The sequence below is a fragment of the Aythya fuligula genome, chromosome 11 (genome assembly GCF_009819795.1).
Source record: "Aythya fuligula isolate bAytFul2 chromosome 11, bAytFul2.pri, whole genome shotgun sequence".
Lineage (NCBI taxonomy): Eukaryota > Metazoa > Chordata > Aves > Anseriformes > Anatidae > Aythya > Aythya fuligula.
Genome location: NC_045569.1, coordinates 3,235,968 through 3,251,998, shown reverse-complemented (window position 1 = coordinate 3,251,998; position 16,031 = coordinate 3,235,968). Strand labels below are relative to the sequence as shown.

The 16,031-nt window shown below is 39.3% G+C and overlaps 2 protein-coding genes across 3 annotated transcripts in view; one reads left to right on the top strand and one right to left on the bottom strand.

Annotated features, from left to right (window-relative positions):
• On the bottom strand, positions 1-947 carry C11H15orf65 (chromosome 11 C15orf65 homolog). The gene is made up of 2 exons (XM_032195196.1): positions 881-947; positions 1-618 (listed from the first exon to the last, which is right to left on the bottom strand). The coding sequence occupies exon 2, from the start codon at positions 607-609 to the stop codon at positions 253-255; it is 357 nt and encodes a 118-aa protein (XP_032051087.1). The 5' UTR covers positions 610-618; positions 881-947; the 3' UTR covers positions 1-252.
• A 377-nt stretch (positions 948-1,324) lies between these two features.
• Positions 1,325-16,031, top strand: part of CCPG1 (cell cycle progression 1) — a 25,458-nt gene continuing 10,751 nt past the window's right edge. The window contains exons 1-6 of one of the 2 annotated variants that reach the window (XM_032195166.1): positions 1,325-1,399; positions 3,823-3,894; positions 7,461-7,575; positions 8,163-8,242; positions 8,432-8,639; positions 12,692-12,946. In XM_032195166.1, coding sequence (XP_032051057.1) covers positions 3,835-3,894; positions 7,461-7,575; positions 8,163-8,242; positions 8,432-8,639; positions 12,692-12,946 — 718 coding nt within the window. In that variant the 5' untranslated portion in view covers positions 1,325-1,399; positions 3,823-3,834. Of the gene's footprint in view, positions 1,400-2,223; positions 2,245-3,822; positions 3,895-7,460; positions 7,576-8,162; positions 8,243-8,431; positions 8,640-12,691; positions 12,947-16,031 lie in introns of those variants that run through there. The other variant, XM_032195167.1, reaches the window with a different exon arrangement.

Below are 16,031 nucleotides of genomic sequence, written 5' to 3'. Positions count from 1 at the left end.
ACTGTTTTTACATGCTTGAGTAACACATTTATGATCCCAGTTTCAAAAGCTTTATTTTTACAGGTTTAGGTCTGATTCAGAGAAGTATATCATCAAATGTGCTACATCCTTTTTGATGCATCTTGTTCAACCCAGCAAAACCAAGTTATATCAAACATTTCAGTCATTCTGGGAATAACTGTCACTAACAGTCAGATTTCTTTTCTTAAAGCTCGGTGTCTAGGCTAAGTCTGAGAAAATTGAGAGCCATTTTTACAGAGTATGCTGCAAATTGGGGTAGTCATATACCCGACTTCTGTCAATTGCAGTATTCAAATAACCATCTTGAGATGACCCACAGGTGAGTAAGTGTTTTGTAAATGTTTGATCTGCTGGATGGTAAGTACAAGGCAACATCTGTGAAGTAGGTGGTATAGCACCGTATTCACTTGAAGTTGTTTTAAACAGTAAAACCTGAGGCTTTCTCGAAGAGCTACTGGTCATCAGCGTTCTGGGGTCCAGCATGCAGGAAAACACAGGATTGCCAGGATTTGCGCAGACAGGCACATGAGAAGATTGCTTTTTCCCAGTGTTGGGACCCAAGGGCAGCTTCTCAGCAGAAGTTGTCATCTTTCCCTGCTGAAGAAATAGATTCAACTCAGCCTTTCAAGTAACAGAGCACAGCATTTCAGATTTGTTACATGTTTGTGGGCAGAGCAGATGTTGCTCAAGGCATGCCCTGAAGCACACGCACAGCCCAGGTCGAGGAGCGTCAGGCTGCTGGAGCGTGACCTTATTTAGCGATAACGGGCCTCCCGCAGAGCGTGCAGTAACACCGCCTGCATTTGCATCACTTTCTGTGCCGGTGCTAATCTTGAGCAACAGCAGCTATTTTTATTACCCTTGCTAATCAGCTGCCGCGCAGACCCGGCTCTGTTTGGCTTTGGGGTTTCCCGTTGGTACCGTACGGAAGGGTGGGGGCTGCAGCAGCGCCCACCCCCCCTCCCCACGCCGCCTTCCCTGGGGGCACGGCCCCACGCCCGCCCCTTCTTTTCCCTCTGCTCGTTGCCAGCCCGCTCCCCGCGCCCCTCGGGGCCCGGCCCCGTCCCCGGCCCTCCCCGCACCGCCCGCCGAGGGCTCCGCGGCCTGGAGCCCGAGCTCGGCGGCGCCGCCGCGTTGCCATAGCAACGGCAGCCCGGGGGGCGCCGGCTGGGGGCGGGGCCGGCCGCCGGCCGCGGGGCGCTTCGGGTGCTGTAGTTCGGGGGGCGGCCGGGCGGCGGGGCCTCGGCGGGGCGGGGACTACGCTCCCCGGCGTGCCCCGGGGCGCCGCCGCCGCGCGCAGGCGCCGGCCCGGGCGGGTCGTTGTTGTTTTGTGGCGGCGTCACCGGCGGTGCGGCCGGCCCGGGCGGGCCGCGCTCAGGTAGGCGGCGGGGCCGCAGCGAACTCCGAGGGCCCTCGGCTGCTCCCGGCTGCCCCCGGGCCGTCCCTCGGCTCGGCTGGGGCTGGGGCTGGGGCTGGGGCTGGGGCTGGGGCTGGGGCTGGCCCCGGGGCTGGGGCTGGCCCCGGCCCCGCAGGTGCGGGGGTGAACAGGACGCGGTGCCGGAGGGGGGGGGGGGTTTGTTTTGTCAGCCGGTAGCTGTGCGGGCGCTGTGTGTGTGTGTGCTGCACGGAGCTGCTGCCTCGTTTATTTTTAATACCTGATTCCAGGAGGGTAGAGCTAAGAGTGCTCAGAGTCTGTGGGCTTGGAGGAGAAACGCCTCCTGGCTGTTAGTGGCTCGTTGTCGTTTGGTGACAGATCGCAGGCTGGGGAGCAGGACCAGCCGTGGGGCGCAGGGCAGCTGCCAGGCCCTTCAACGCACAAACAGCGTTTGAGCTCAGGTTTAGTTGTGACTACAAGGTTTTATTCATCTCTTACAGAACTAAGCTGTTCAGGTGCTGATTAAATTTTAGCAGCAGTGCGCCTAATTATTCTTCTGTTCAAGCTTTTTAGCTTGTTTTGATCTTTTGGATGTAAATAATTATAAGCAATAAAATGCTTTGCTTTATGCTTGTAGGAATATAGCGACCCTAGGGCTGCCTTTCAGTCTCGCATCATGTTGTCTGTCACCATTCTGATAAATACTGTAGCCATACTGATCAACTCCATGATTTTGAAGTTGTTATTTTTTTTATTCTGTTATTTTCTTGCTTTTAAAATTTCTTGGAGACCAGTCACCTGTATGCAGTTAACCGTGCAACATTAGTACAGCATTTTGGTTAAACACAGTAAGTACCTCAAGGGCATTTACTGAGGGCAGCAAGTAGTACAAAGTAATGATTATTTGGCTGCTTGTCCCTGTGTTTGTTTTGAATATTTTTGGATTATACAGAGAGCACGTGGCTATGTCTTGAAGCTGTGGTTTAGGGGGGGAAGACAGGTGCTAAATGGCTACATGGGAACCTGAGGCTGCAGCTGTGTGTTCAGAGGAGCTGGTTTTATGCAGTGCTCCGTTACCTGCCGGTCTGATCTGGATGGAGAGGGAGCTTATGATGGCATTTGGGTGGACTTCGCCAGGGCCCAGGGTGAAGTGCTGAGTTGGCTAGAGGAAGACAGACATGCCTGTGTCCAGCACTGACTCTGCTCTTCCAAGTGTGCCCTTTTCAGATTATAAACGCAGTTGTGTCAACAGATACATACATTTTTTTTGTCTATGAAAGGAGCTGGTATGGTTTTAATAAATAAGTAAGTAAAGCCTGACCGCCTAGCTGATATTCTAAGAGAAGCGCAGATGAGGGAAGGGAAAGGGACAATGACAACTGTATTCAAATTAGGGCTTCAGAATGGAAATTCAGTTTCTCTGGAAGTCTGATAACTCCGTTGGTTGTTAACTGATGTGTTTGCTTTGTGGTCTTACCAGAAGTTTTTATGTGTGAGAAATAAGGCAGATGGATCAAGTTGTCAGAATTCTCTGGAATACAGAAGCCTTATTGAACCGGGATCTGCTTTGTGATTTCATTACTCTGGATGCATTATGTAACACAGAAGCAATAAGCTGCCTGTACTGTTTTTAAGAAGTTTTTTTTTTTCCCCCAATGATATAACCATAATCAATTTTATTTAACAGCTTAACTTTGAAAAAGTATTTTAAAGAACAAGAAGTGCATTACATTTCTTTTTGAAATCTTTTAAAGAACTTTGAGAAGTAATCTAAGCATGTAACAATAATGGGTACTCTGTATTCCTCATCCAGGAGAATAAACAGGCAGAGAGCTGCTGCCAGAAAGTTGTCCTGAAAATAATTAGTAAAGTCATCCAGTAGTGTCATAGAAAGTAAAATGTTTAGGAGTACTTGAAAAGAGTTAACAGAAGCATTATTTTGCCCAGAAGTTGAAGAAAACTAGTTTCAAAAGATCCTAAATTAGTACCTCATCCAAGAAAAGCTGTTTTTCTTGAGTAAATTATAGATCCTACGCCTGTAACAATTCAAAAATGACTTCACCTACTGAAACGTGTCTTTAAGCAATGATGCTTCAAGCAAATTTTAAACTTAATTATTGATTTACTGGCTAGTTTACCATGTGTTTTAGCTAGTCTAAGAGCTTTTTGGCTGGCTGAAATAGGTACGTAGCAAGAGAAGTTGCATTTGCTTCAAGCATAAATGACAATAGGGATATGTGCAAAATAATATATTTTTGGTCTACATCATATTTTTTCTTCTTTTTCCTCAATTTCAAAATAACGTGTGACTTAATGTGTAATGTTGTGTGATGACATGATTTTGGTTCTTCTTTTTTTTCTTATTTGTCAAGCGAGCACTGGAATTACATACCTTGCATGTTAAAAGAATCTACGTTTCTTTGCAGTGTGCTTTGAAAATGTCTGAAAATTCCAGTGACAGTGATTCGTCCTGTGGCTGGACTGTCATCAATCATGAGGTACCCGATCTCAAATTAATTGAGTTCTGTCAATATAAGGCTGCCCATGGAGTAAAAAATTGTTGCTGTTTTTTTGTAGACCTTACTTATCAACAGAGGATATAGGAAAAAGTTTTATAAATAATAAAATAGAAAACTGCTGTATCGAAATGTGTATGCTTTATTTTAGCTGTTATAAATTTTAATTGTTATTTAAAAGCATAATTATTGAAGTCTTACTTTGAACTAGAACTTTAGCGAGCTTTTCCTCTGTTCCATCTTGATTGAAAGCCTGGACTTTGTGTAAATTGTCTGTTGTTGTCAATGTGTCTATTAACTGTCCATCTGCGTGTCCTCCTCCCAGATCACGGGCAGGTAAAGTATGTAATGCAGAAGGCAGTGATCCAGTGACTTCTCCAAGTCTTTTCTGCCACTAAGCTATCTCATCCTGGCTTCGGCAGCTGCTGTTTAGGAACAGCTCTCTGTCCCTAGATTCCATCTTGTGGAAAAAATGGTCACAAGCATGTGCTCAGTGACTAGAGTGTTAGTAGGAGGAGTTTTCAAGGCTTGCAAGCATGCTATAGCCACTGTCCTATTCCTAGTTGCATATAACCAATTACTTTTCTTCCTGATGGAGCTTCTCCATCTTTGAGTTGAGCCTCTGAAAAGGTATGTCAGGAGTTTGGGGAGTGGCATAAAGACACGCTGGGTGTGCTGTCACACATCTGCTGTATTGCCTCACTCTGCTTGCAGAATGCTTAGCTAGTTTGGAGAAAGATGCACTTAGGCCTTTTGGGCCTTAATTGCAGGCTTTTAAGTACTTTCTTGAGAGTGGTATGCAGGTTTGTGTTGAGAAGGAAAGGTGTGGAAAATTGAGAGGATCTGGGGTCCCCAGGAGTCAACAGTGTCCAGAGGACTGGTTGGAAATCCCCTGGAAAGGGCCATGTTACAGGGGTGTGTAATTACGTATTCCATACCCCAGATGCTGAAGCTTTTCTGGACTTTCTTGCCTCACGTGGAATGTGAGGGAAGCTACAATGAGTAAGGGAATACCAGCTCTTAATTAGCTTTGCTGGGAGGTGCAGGTGACGGGAGGGCAGGGCAGCTCTCCTTCCATCTGTGCTGTTGGCCCTGTTGTTGAGGCAGGAGGTAGCAAGGCATAAAATATGCAGAAATAACCTGGATGTTGGCCCCGTGTGGAGGAGGAATTTGTGTGACAGCGCAGGATTGAGCTAGTTTCAGCAACTGAGAGGATGTTTTCTTCAATTAGGCAAACCCCTCACTGAAGAGGGGCCTTCCATGAGGCCATACACAAAAGCAATCGAATTATTGAGTAAGGAAGTTGTGATGGCAGATCATGAGGCAGCGGATGGAAAGAGCTAACTAACACCGTGTCTGCAAGGCAAAAAGTGGTTCTTGGTGCAAAGTACTTGTTGTCTTTTAAAACCTATTCAATTAATGTGTGGAGCTATATGAGATTTTTGTATGGCTAGTTGTGTTAGGTACTGGAAGGCTGCTATAAGGTCTCTCTGGAGCTTTCTGTCTGGGCTGAACAACCCCAAGTTGCTCAGCCCCTCTTTGTAGGAGACGTGCTTCAGCCCTTTGATCGTCTCTGTGGCCCTCCTCTGGACTTGTCCTGTTAGTCCTTATAGTCTGACAGGTCTGTGTCCTTCTTGTGCTGGGGCCCCGGAGCTGAACACAGCACTCCAGGTGGGGTCTCACGAGGGCAGGGCAGAGGGGGAAGAGTCACCTCCCTCGCACTGCTTTTGATGCAGTCCAGGACAGGACGGGCTTTCTGGGCTGTAAGTGCACGTTGCCAGTTAATGTCGAGCTTCTCATCAACAAACGCCCCCAGGTCCTTCTCCTCAGGGCTGCTTCCAATCCATTATCCATCCAGCCTGTGGTTGTGCTTGGGATTGCCCTGGCCCCTGTGCAGGACCTTGCACTTGGCCCTGTTGAACCTCATGAGCCTGCCCAGGTCCCTCTGGATGCATCCCTTCCCTCTTGCGTGTTGACTGCACCACACAGCTTGGTGTCATCAGCAAATGTGTCGAGGGTGTACCCAATTTCACTGGCTGTGTCACTGACAAAGATGTTACACAGCGTTGCCTGTGCTAGAACAAATTCAAGTACCTGAAATATCACATTCCTTGGAGGAAAATAGGAAATAATGGCAAAAGATAAGAATGATCAACTTCTTTGTTTTGGGTTGGATGACAGGTTAGGAATCCTGTCACTAACAGAAAAACAGAAAACCCACTCGCTCCAGTCCTCAGGATCAGGATACAGAAGTGCGTAGACTTCTGGACTTCGAGGATTTCTAATAAAAGTAAAAGGGTTTAGAAGTTGGCTACAACAGCTGGGTTACTCAACAATGAATTAATTACATGCTCTCTTTTCATACTTGGGATGGTTATTTTACAGAGCTACTGAAAATGAAATTTGCAGTCATTTGGGATAAAAGATGTGATACTTCTGTTGTCAAAAGAAAAAATCCAGGCTATTTGCCAAATTACTCAAGAATTTAATTTGTGAAGCCTTTTTAAAACAAAGTTAGCTTTGTATTATGATGCAACTCTTCTTGAGGTATCAAATCTTCCTGAAGTACAGCCTCTTCTTAAAAACAAAAGCATACCAACATAAACAAAAACATGTTTGCTTAAGCCATGAAATCAGGCATTTAGGGAAACTGACCTGGTAGTATTACTACTACTGTAATTTCATACCTGCTGTTGCAAAAATAACTAGCTCTGTTTACAAAAACAGTACAAGTTATTTATGGATCACAGTGACTTAGTATTTTTCAATTGGATTTTGTGTGCTTATGGTTTTCTAATAGTCTTACTTGAGTTCCACTAATTACTATAAGCAAAAATTGTGATACGAAGATTGAATGCTCAGGGTTGTCAAGTCACATTACTGCAGTCTCTGAGTGGTGGTGTTTATCTTCAGTTCCTGTTCTGCTCTGGCAGCTGACTGATAACTGAGTCTCCTTTCTGGATTAAAGACAGCAATACAATTTAGAGACGGTATAAACATTTATTTTCGTGGTGTCAGAGATGTGCTAGTAAAACAGACATTTGCGTTTGCTGGTAAGAATTGAGATGGAGTAGGGCATACGTGCTTTTCCCTGTAGTAGTGCTTATCAGAGTTCGTGTTGGTACTCAGAAAGGCCCCTTTCTTTGTGTGTGTGTTCATTTACATACAATTCATGGACGTGTGTGCAAAAATTAGTTCCCCTGTTCAAAGCTTAATTAGCAACTTGCTCTGTTTTTATACATTTTATATAATAAATGGGTCTAATAAAGCTAATAGGAAGTAGTTATCCATTAAAAATACTTGGTTTAGTTATTAATTGATACCTAGATTACTTTTTTCCTCTAGAATTGTATTCCATGGCCCTTTTTCGATCATGGTCGTTACTTAGTGTTTCTTCTGATTTATTTTGCTTAAAATCAGTTTTAACGGTGGTTTTTCTTCTCTTGTTTTTATTATTAATGTTCTGTTTTCCTGGTAACCCTTTCTTGTTAGTCTACAGTTAATGGGGTTTTGGTCAGTAACACTTATTTCAAACTCTTCAACTCCAGGGTTCTGACATAGAGACGGTGACTTCAGAAAATGGAAGCACAAATGATAACCACGAATTCATTTCAGAAGAATATGTTACTTTGCAAGAAGAAGAGCAACCAATCGATTTGCAAGGTAGGATATTAAAAGGGAAACAGTCTCATAAACAAATGCAAGTATTTGTTGTAGCATTGACACAAAATTATTATTTTTAGTAGAGTACTTTGTAGGCCTCTGTCAAAATGCTCGCTTTATCAGTGTTATGTATGTTACCACTGTGTTGTTTAATAATCAATTATCTAAGATATTTTCTTAAAATAAGTGTAAGCAGTAGAGTGTCTTTCATTTTGTTAGTGTTTTAAACGTTATGGAATAATATGCCCTAGTTTATTTTATCAGATAATTTATAGTAGTACTATCACTTAAGATGTGTTAATATATTAAATATAATACTGCTATAGATCAAATAAGAGTAATTTGGAAAGAACCAGCAATGCTTTTATACATAAAAAGTGACATTGTGCCACTCTTAGTATTTCTTGAGTTGAAACTGCAAGTCTTGTGCATATTAATATAATGCAAATCCACTTATTTTAATCACTACATGTAATAATATTGGCATGAGAACACATACAGAACTAACGTACTCTAATAGTATATGGGAATGAGGGGAATTTATAAAGCTGTGTTTTAATCCCATGGTTGTTTTTTTTCTTATGTAGCTCAGCACAGCACTGATGGAGAGGTACCAGTGGTAGATAACACACTCTCTGCTTTTGAGGAAACTCAGACAGTTCCAGAGGTAACTTATATATAATGTTATTCAGAAGCTTCTGTGAGCCTTATTTCAAAATGCGAAGCAATACTTTAAAGGTATTAAAATGAAGATACTGATTTTTCTTTTTCAAAGCATTAGGAACTCTTGCTACTTTTTCAAGTCAATCTATGTTCTATGTATTCGAATAACTTTTTACATTATCTTCTTCCTTAGGGAAGGAAAGAAAAAGTGCATGATGATGGTTCCTGTGTTGGGACTATTAGTGATGATTCTGACATTGTTACGCTTGAAGCTCCGAAAGGGGAAGAAACTCAAAGTCAGGAGGAAGCTCCAGCTGATGGCGAAGAAGCTCGCAGTTCAGAGGATTTTAACATGGGTTCCTCCTCTAGCAGTCAATATGCATTTTCCCAACCAGAAACTGGTAAGAGCAATAAATTACGAAGTAATTGTGTGCAAAAATGACACAGGAAAGAAATCTGCTTAGGAAATCTTGTTTGTCCGGAGCTGGAAAAAGTAAGTCTTGTTGAGTGCACATCCAAATGCTGGCAATACCTTGAACTCTGTTACCCGAACTCTGAAACTTCGTTCAAATATGTGTCTGCATTCTTTTTACTTGGAAGTATTATGTTAAGTGAAGCATTTGCTACTTTAAATAGAAAGTTATTTTCTAGCAATGTAGTAATAATAATATAAAATAATAGTTATTTTCTAGTGCTGATTTGCTCTTAGAATAATGTAGGCTTTCTCTTGGCTGTTCTTTTGGGTATTTGGAGAGTTGGCAATAGTTAGCTACTAGGTTAGAATGATTTTAGGGGCCATGAGGACTAGTAGCAACAGAACTATGAACACTTGCTTGTCTTTCCACTTATGTAAATTATGTACATATTAGGATACTCCTAGTATTTAACAGTACTGCATAATATCCAGAGGAAGGATATGAATATTTGAACAGTTAAAAAATAAAATAAAACAAAACAACAACAACAAAATATATATATAAACAAAACAATCACAAAACGGCAGAACCTTACTGTTGTGTTAATATTCTCATTTCCTAGTCCTTTTTAATTCTGTTTGGCTGCTTATTTGTATTCTTTTCTGTTTTATTCTCTCATAACAGCTTTGCCTTACTGATTTTTTTTTTTTTACCTTTCAAAGTAATTTTTTTCAAGAGGAGGATTTATCTTAAAATGTTGTTTTATCTTCTGTAGTATTAAGCATCTTCATAGCTTTGTGTATTTGTGTAATATCCATTGAATTTAGAAACTGACAGCATCTAATTGTGACCAGTGACAATGAGCAGCAAAATTATCGCCTTTAAATCTTCTAGATGACTTGATATAACTTTTAATTGAAAGCTTAGTTTGTTTTTCCTCTTTTCTTTTAGGATTGAGTTCTAAAAATGTTTTTTTTTTTTTTTTTCCTGTTTTTTGTACACAAAAGTCAGTTGGCTGGAGAAGCTGAGGAAGATTCCTGATTATGTAAGGGAATGGGGCAATGAGGTGAAAGAGCATGTGTCTCGCAGTCTTCCTTTCCAAGGTGGTGTGATTAAATTTGATCAGCTTGTGTAAAGCTGATTGCTTATAGCTTGCATGGAGTGTTCTAAAAATTATCACTACCAATCTGACTTGATCTTGTAGTAGTGATATTCCAAACAGATGCTGAAAGCCAATCTTCACTGAAGTTTGGCTAAGCTGTCATTCTGTTTTATTTATTCTTTTTTTGAAAAATGACAAACTTACATGTAGACTTGGAATGGAAATCATTTAACTTTGTAATACGTATTAGTATGTATGCTTGACCAGAGAATGTTACTTGTTGAATTCCAAATCTGTGTGACTGACAAAAACAATTTCTTCCTTCTAAAGCTGATTCCAGCATGGTCTCTAGTACTCCGTGTTTAATTGACCAAGCACTATATAGAATGTCTGGAGCACTTTTGCATTCATTTTAAATGCCAAAGGTTTAGCAGTCCAAGTTTTTATGCCATTTTCTACAAATAGCAATACTTGCCGTCTACTTCTTTTTGAGTTTTCTATTGGTTTGGAAAAAGATGAGCTTTACTTTTTCCTTATGTAGATACTAAAACATCCTATGAGGATTTTATTCTACGCTTGCATTTGGAAACCATTCCTTTGTAGTTTATGCTGTCCTAACCATGCAAACAGCTTCATGAATGAAGTAAGTTAACTGAGCAAAAGCACTTATTTCAGTATGCAAGTTATGTCTATGCTTCAGATGTATCTGTACAGAAATGCCAAAGAAAATCACGTTGTTAACTGACATTGTCATTATCATCTGTTTTCAAGTGTATATCTTGTGTTTTAAAATTGTAGCAGAAGCTAGAATTTTGGATTGCTGCTGTGATCACACTTTATTTCCTATATACTCTTTCTCATCCTGTTAGTTTGGCTTTGTACTGAATTCTTTCAGCAGTTGTAAGGCAATGTCATTGACAGCTTGTCAGTATCTGCTTAGCAATGACTCTAAACTTCTTGTAGCTTTTTTCTTTGCTTTTTGATTGGCTATTTTTTTTTTTTCCTGTTCTTTGCTCTCCACTATACATACATAAATCCTACTTGGTTAAGAGCTTCTTGTTGCTTAACCACTTTTGTATTCCATATGCTTAATTTTCTTTGGTTGTTGGGGGGAAAAATGCTTAACAACACACAAAGAAGCAATAATAACACCTGTCTTACAAAGTATGTCTATATAATCCTTTATAACTTCTGACTTCTGCATTTTTATTTAAAAAACAAACGCCTCTGTCCTGACTGGGATCTGAATGTTTGTCTTTATTGCCCAGAATTGGGGAAGTATGCAACTGGTTAAATGAGTTATTCTAAAATAATGTACTTTCAGACAAGTTATATAAACTAATTTAAGAATTTGCATGTCAGGTAGCTAAGTGATTTGTCTTAATCATAATGTCTCATTTGACTAATATGTAGTAAGAAGGAAATCATCTTCCATAATCTAACATGGTGCTTGTCCATGGAGTCAGAAATTAGACGTGTATTTCAGATACTAATTGGTAATCTTCTGTGAGGTTGATGTAATCACTTCTGCTAAACTGAATTATTTTTTCCATGAAAAATCTTAATTGGTAATGGTTTTTATGGATTACTTGTGGCATTGCTTGACATTCCTGTCTATTCAGTGATGTGTGCGTGGCTTTGCTCAAAAACTTGGTTTTCAGTAGTGAAATGTTCAAGGACAGTAACTCTGTATTAATATTTCTGAACTTGATGATCTCTGATGAGGGAATGAACAACAGTGTTTCTGGAAGGGGTATTAGCTTTGTGTAGTTGCAGGCATCAAACTGAGAACTGTCCAAGCAGGAGCGCTTTGGTACGTGCTGGAGGCCTCATTGATCACATTGAGTCTTTTTCAGGCGTGTGAACTAGATACATGAGTGTAGATATTTGGAAGCTGTTCATCCTGCCGCTGCTTCCCTTTTATATTTGCCTTACGCTTGAAGCTTATGCTTTCAAAGGAGAGAGATTAAATAATCATTTTTAGTATACTGGATTATATTTATTTACAGTACTCGTAGAAAGCATTTGTACCGTTAATAGCAATAAGCAGTTCTGGCTCTGTTGTTGTTTTCTCAGTTAGAATCTAAGGCTTTTGGACTGTAGGAACACAAACATACAAACGGTATCATAAATACCATTCTACAAAAAAAGCTTGGAAGATGATTTGTGTAGTTAAAACTTGTGCTTATCTCAAACCTTGGTTGATCCGTCATTCTAAAACATCAGTCAGGTAATCAGTGTTATGGACGCAGGGTGTTAGGCAGCGACAAACACAGAGGCACCCAAGGGGCTCTTTTCCTGTGCAGGATTTGTTGAAAATGTGTTTTTTTTTTTTTTTTTTTTTTTCCTGAAAGGTGGTTAAAAAGTTATATATACAGTTAGCATATTTACAACAGCTATGTGCATGGAACTTCAGTGGAATTTTTGTCTGCAGCTGCAGGTTGATCACAGAATGAAGTTTGAGGCACTACAATAAAACAATGGCTACATCTTTTTAGGAGGCTTTCTTGTAGAAACTGTTGTTCTTGTTATGAAATAGGTGAATCTGAGTATCTCTAAGTGAAGGAAATCTGAGTTCTTAACTTTTCTACTTTGCAAGAATTTGCAGAGGCAGTACATGTGGATATTTTAAAGAAGTAGCATTGTGTGAAAGAAATGCATGAATTAGTGGGTGAATTACAAGGTGTGGGCAAGTGTCAGACAGTTTTTCCCGGTAATGTTAATTAATGTTAAAAATGATTTTTAACTTTGGATATCAAACATTCTGTATATGATATCAGGTGCAAGCTGTCACATCAAGATTTTTTTTCTTATAAATATTCTCTGAGATGAATGCCCACTATGTTTTTGTGTGAATAAGATGAATTTTTATACTTAAATTATTTTTATAACACCAATTAATGCATTTTAAAGACTGTTCTATGTTGTTTTCCAGTTTTTTCATCTCAGGCTAGCAATGATGAATCAAGTAGCGATGAAACTAGCAATCAGACCAGTCCCACAGTGCGAAGACGTCGGGCTAAGAAGCGGCTGATCTCTAGCTCTGAGGCTGAGAGCAGATCCCCTGCTGACCCAGAGTCCGAACCTCCCAGAGAAGAGCAGCACAAGCGCCAGTTCAGTAGCGGCCTGAATAGATGCATCATACTAGCTTTGGTGATTGCCATCAGCATGGGCTTTGGACACTTCTATGGTGAGTTTATAGAAAGTAAAATACATAGAATCAAGAGTGTGCATACGTAGCAAATACCATTTTATTTTTGAATCTAATTTTTCTCATTCTATGCTAAAAATCTAAACCTGGAACCTACAACTGAGATGAATTAACAGCTAATGTGTGGAAAATAGAGAGGCCCTTCAGCAGTGCAAGTGTATTTAATGTAATTACATTAAAATTAAAGCAAATAATAATAAATTTAAATATTGTTCACTCTTTCAGGTAGATCTTTCTTCATTTTCTCATACTGCAGTGTCTACGCTTAATTTTTCACATCTTTTCTTTTGAAGTAGATTTATGGTAGTGCTTATCATTCCCACTAGTGTTCAGAAAGTCATTTCAGGCTTTTGTCCTATTTGTACTCATCTGGTAAACGTCAAAGCAAAGCATATTTTTTTACAGGAGTTCACAGTATCAATATTTTTCTCTCTCCAGTGGAAGAAAATAAGCTGTATGTGTCCTTGCAATTCTAGAGTGACTTAACGAGTCCACAATAGCAGCAATTTTTCCGTGTTCAGTGCTTTGCCCAAAGTTGAACATTACAGATTGTTGCTACATTTAACAAATTAGCAGAACTCATTACTGATCTAAATCTGTGGAGTGCAATCCTGATCATGTAAGATTTGTGTGATATGATCAAAAAAAAAAAAAAAAAAAAAAGAGGGTGTTTATTTCTTAATAGTCATTTTTAATGAGTAGTTCTGGTTGTGTATGAAATGTGCCTTAGTAAGACTTGTGATTCAGTTTGGGACTGGGAATATGACTGTAACTGGATTTGATTTTGACTAATTGTTAGGAATCTGAATTTTGACATTTACTTTGAAAGGCTAATTTTCACTTGACGCAGTTTTTTTCCATCTTAGGTAAACCTGAAGGTAAGAGTCATGAGTGATACTGTGGGTGCTGTGCTTGCATTCAGGTTTAATAATTAAATAGTGTGCATGTATGTATGTTTACACACTCATACCTGTGTATGCATAGTGATATAAAACACGATAACTGAATCTTAGGAACTACTAGTGTATGCAGCATTGTATGCGTGACTAATGCAGTCATGTAAAATACTTGCTGCAACTGCTAAAGAAGAAGTAATAGCAGGTATAAAACCCCACTGATAAACATTGGCATGCTAGAAGCAGAGAAGAACAGAGTGACTAGAAGGATCTCTGATAATGTTTTGCTCTGGTAACTTGAGGTTTCACTTCTGCTCATCATTTCACCAAATTTAAATTGGAGCTAATGATAAATACCATGCTTTTAAAGAATTTGCAGATGTATGAATGAGAAATATATTTTGGAAATGTACAAGGGGTGATAAATATACTAAGGAATTCAATTTAACCTGCTGAATCTTCTAAACAGAAATTGTCATCACTGATAGCTTTTCAGCAGAGAAAGCAGCTCTGTGTGCCTTTAGTTTTTAATTTGAGTGAAAGTTCTTTGGGATTATGTGATGATTCATCTTTCTACCACTAAAAGGGAAATCAAACCCTGCTTTCTGTTTTAGGTGTGACTTGTTTTTGTTCTTTAAAACATATTTGCAAAGAGAAATCTATCTTCTAAAGGACTATACCATAGCAGTCTCTTAATGCTAGGTTAGTTGACGTGTTAGGGAATTGTAGGGTGTCGCTTTTTAAGGAATTGCTTTTTTTTAATCACTACCAGGATAGTGTTTTCCTTTTTAGCTAGAGCTCCAGGGCTACTTCTTTAAGATTCATTACATTTTTCTTCTCTTTATTTTTTTAAGATTTAGAAGAAGAGTAGGATTACATTTTAATAATTGTGTTCTTATTGGTATAAAAAACTGAGTTAGCTGGCTTTGTGATGCTCTAGAAAGGAGATCTGAGAGAGGGCAAGCTTTCCAGGAACAACATACAACTGGAAAAGCTGAAGTTAGGGAACTCTAGCCAGAAGACAGTTTCCTTGTGGACATGCAGATAGTTAATTTCTTTTCTTTAAGCAGAAGCCATAAAAGGAAACATTACCCTAATGCTTGAGATTTGGGTAGATTACTTAAAGAATCTGAAGGATGTTGTGACTTAGAGTAAGCAAAATGACAAATCAGCAACATGGAAATGGTAGCAAAGACACTGGAAAAAAGCATGTGATGAGGTAACATTCCTCACTGATGGGTTTGTCTCCAGCTGGTACTGTATCTAAATCTGCCTCGACAAGGGGAGACAGTGAGTTTGATTCTCTGTCTGTAATTCAATTTCCACTTACCATGAACTCCTTACACTAAATGATGATCTTTCAGATTCTTAAAAGCCATGGACTAATTAAAACGTATCTAAAAACATAAATAAGAAAAACAAATTTACTCTCAGTGTATTTAAATTCACTTATGCAAGGAGCTTTGCTTCCTATGAGTGTCCATCAGGACACTGTAAACTGAAAATCATTGCTGTAAAGAGGTTGCTTTCCCTTAGCTGTATTGAACTATTGAGGTTGAACTTGGTTTAGAGTACTTTTTTTTTTTTTTTTTAAAGTTCATACTTGAGAATATCTTAAACAGAAATTGAGAGCACAAAAAAAAATACCTCAGTGTAATAGTATTTATGGAATTTCTTCTCTTTAATAATAATCATCTTAAATACAGATATAGAGGAAAAACTACACACTCTGCATTGATTTTGAAAGAAATACCTAAACCTTACTGTTGCCATTTGCTGTAGCGTCAATTCAAGAGACACCTAAAAGTGAAGACCTGAAAACTACATCATGTTTACAGAACCTGTATAGGTAGGGAAGCACTAGTAAAGAAGTTTTAACTAAGAGAAAATATTGGTGGCTAGTGCAATAAAGGTATTTTTTTCAGAAATAAATAAAACCTCAGCTTTCTTCTGACAATTGAAAAGACAGGGTATTTGCTGACTCTTCAGACTTTGCTCTTATGGATAAGAATGACAAAGACAAAACCTAGAGATACTTGCTGCTTTGTGAGAAATGTTTACGAATTGTGTTTCTGCATGGAAATTTAAATACTGTGCTGATATTATCTTTTTTATGTAACTTTATTTAACAGTAAATGTTGTAGTTCTGAAACAGATAATCTGTGGAC

Excerpts from the sequence above, each read along its gene's own strand:
- C11H15orf65 (XM_032195196.1), bottom strand. The coding sequence starts at position 609 with ATGACAACTTCTGCTGAGAAGCTGCCCTTGGGTCCCAACACTGGGAAA.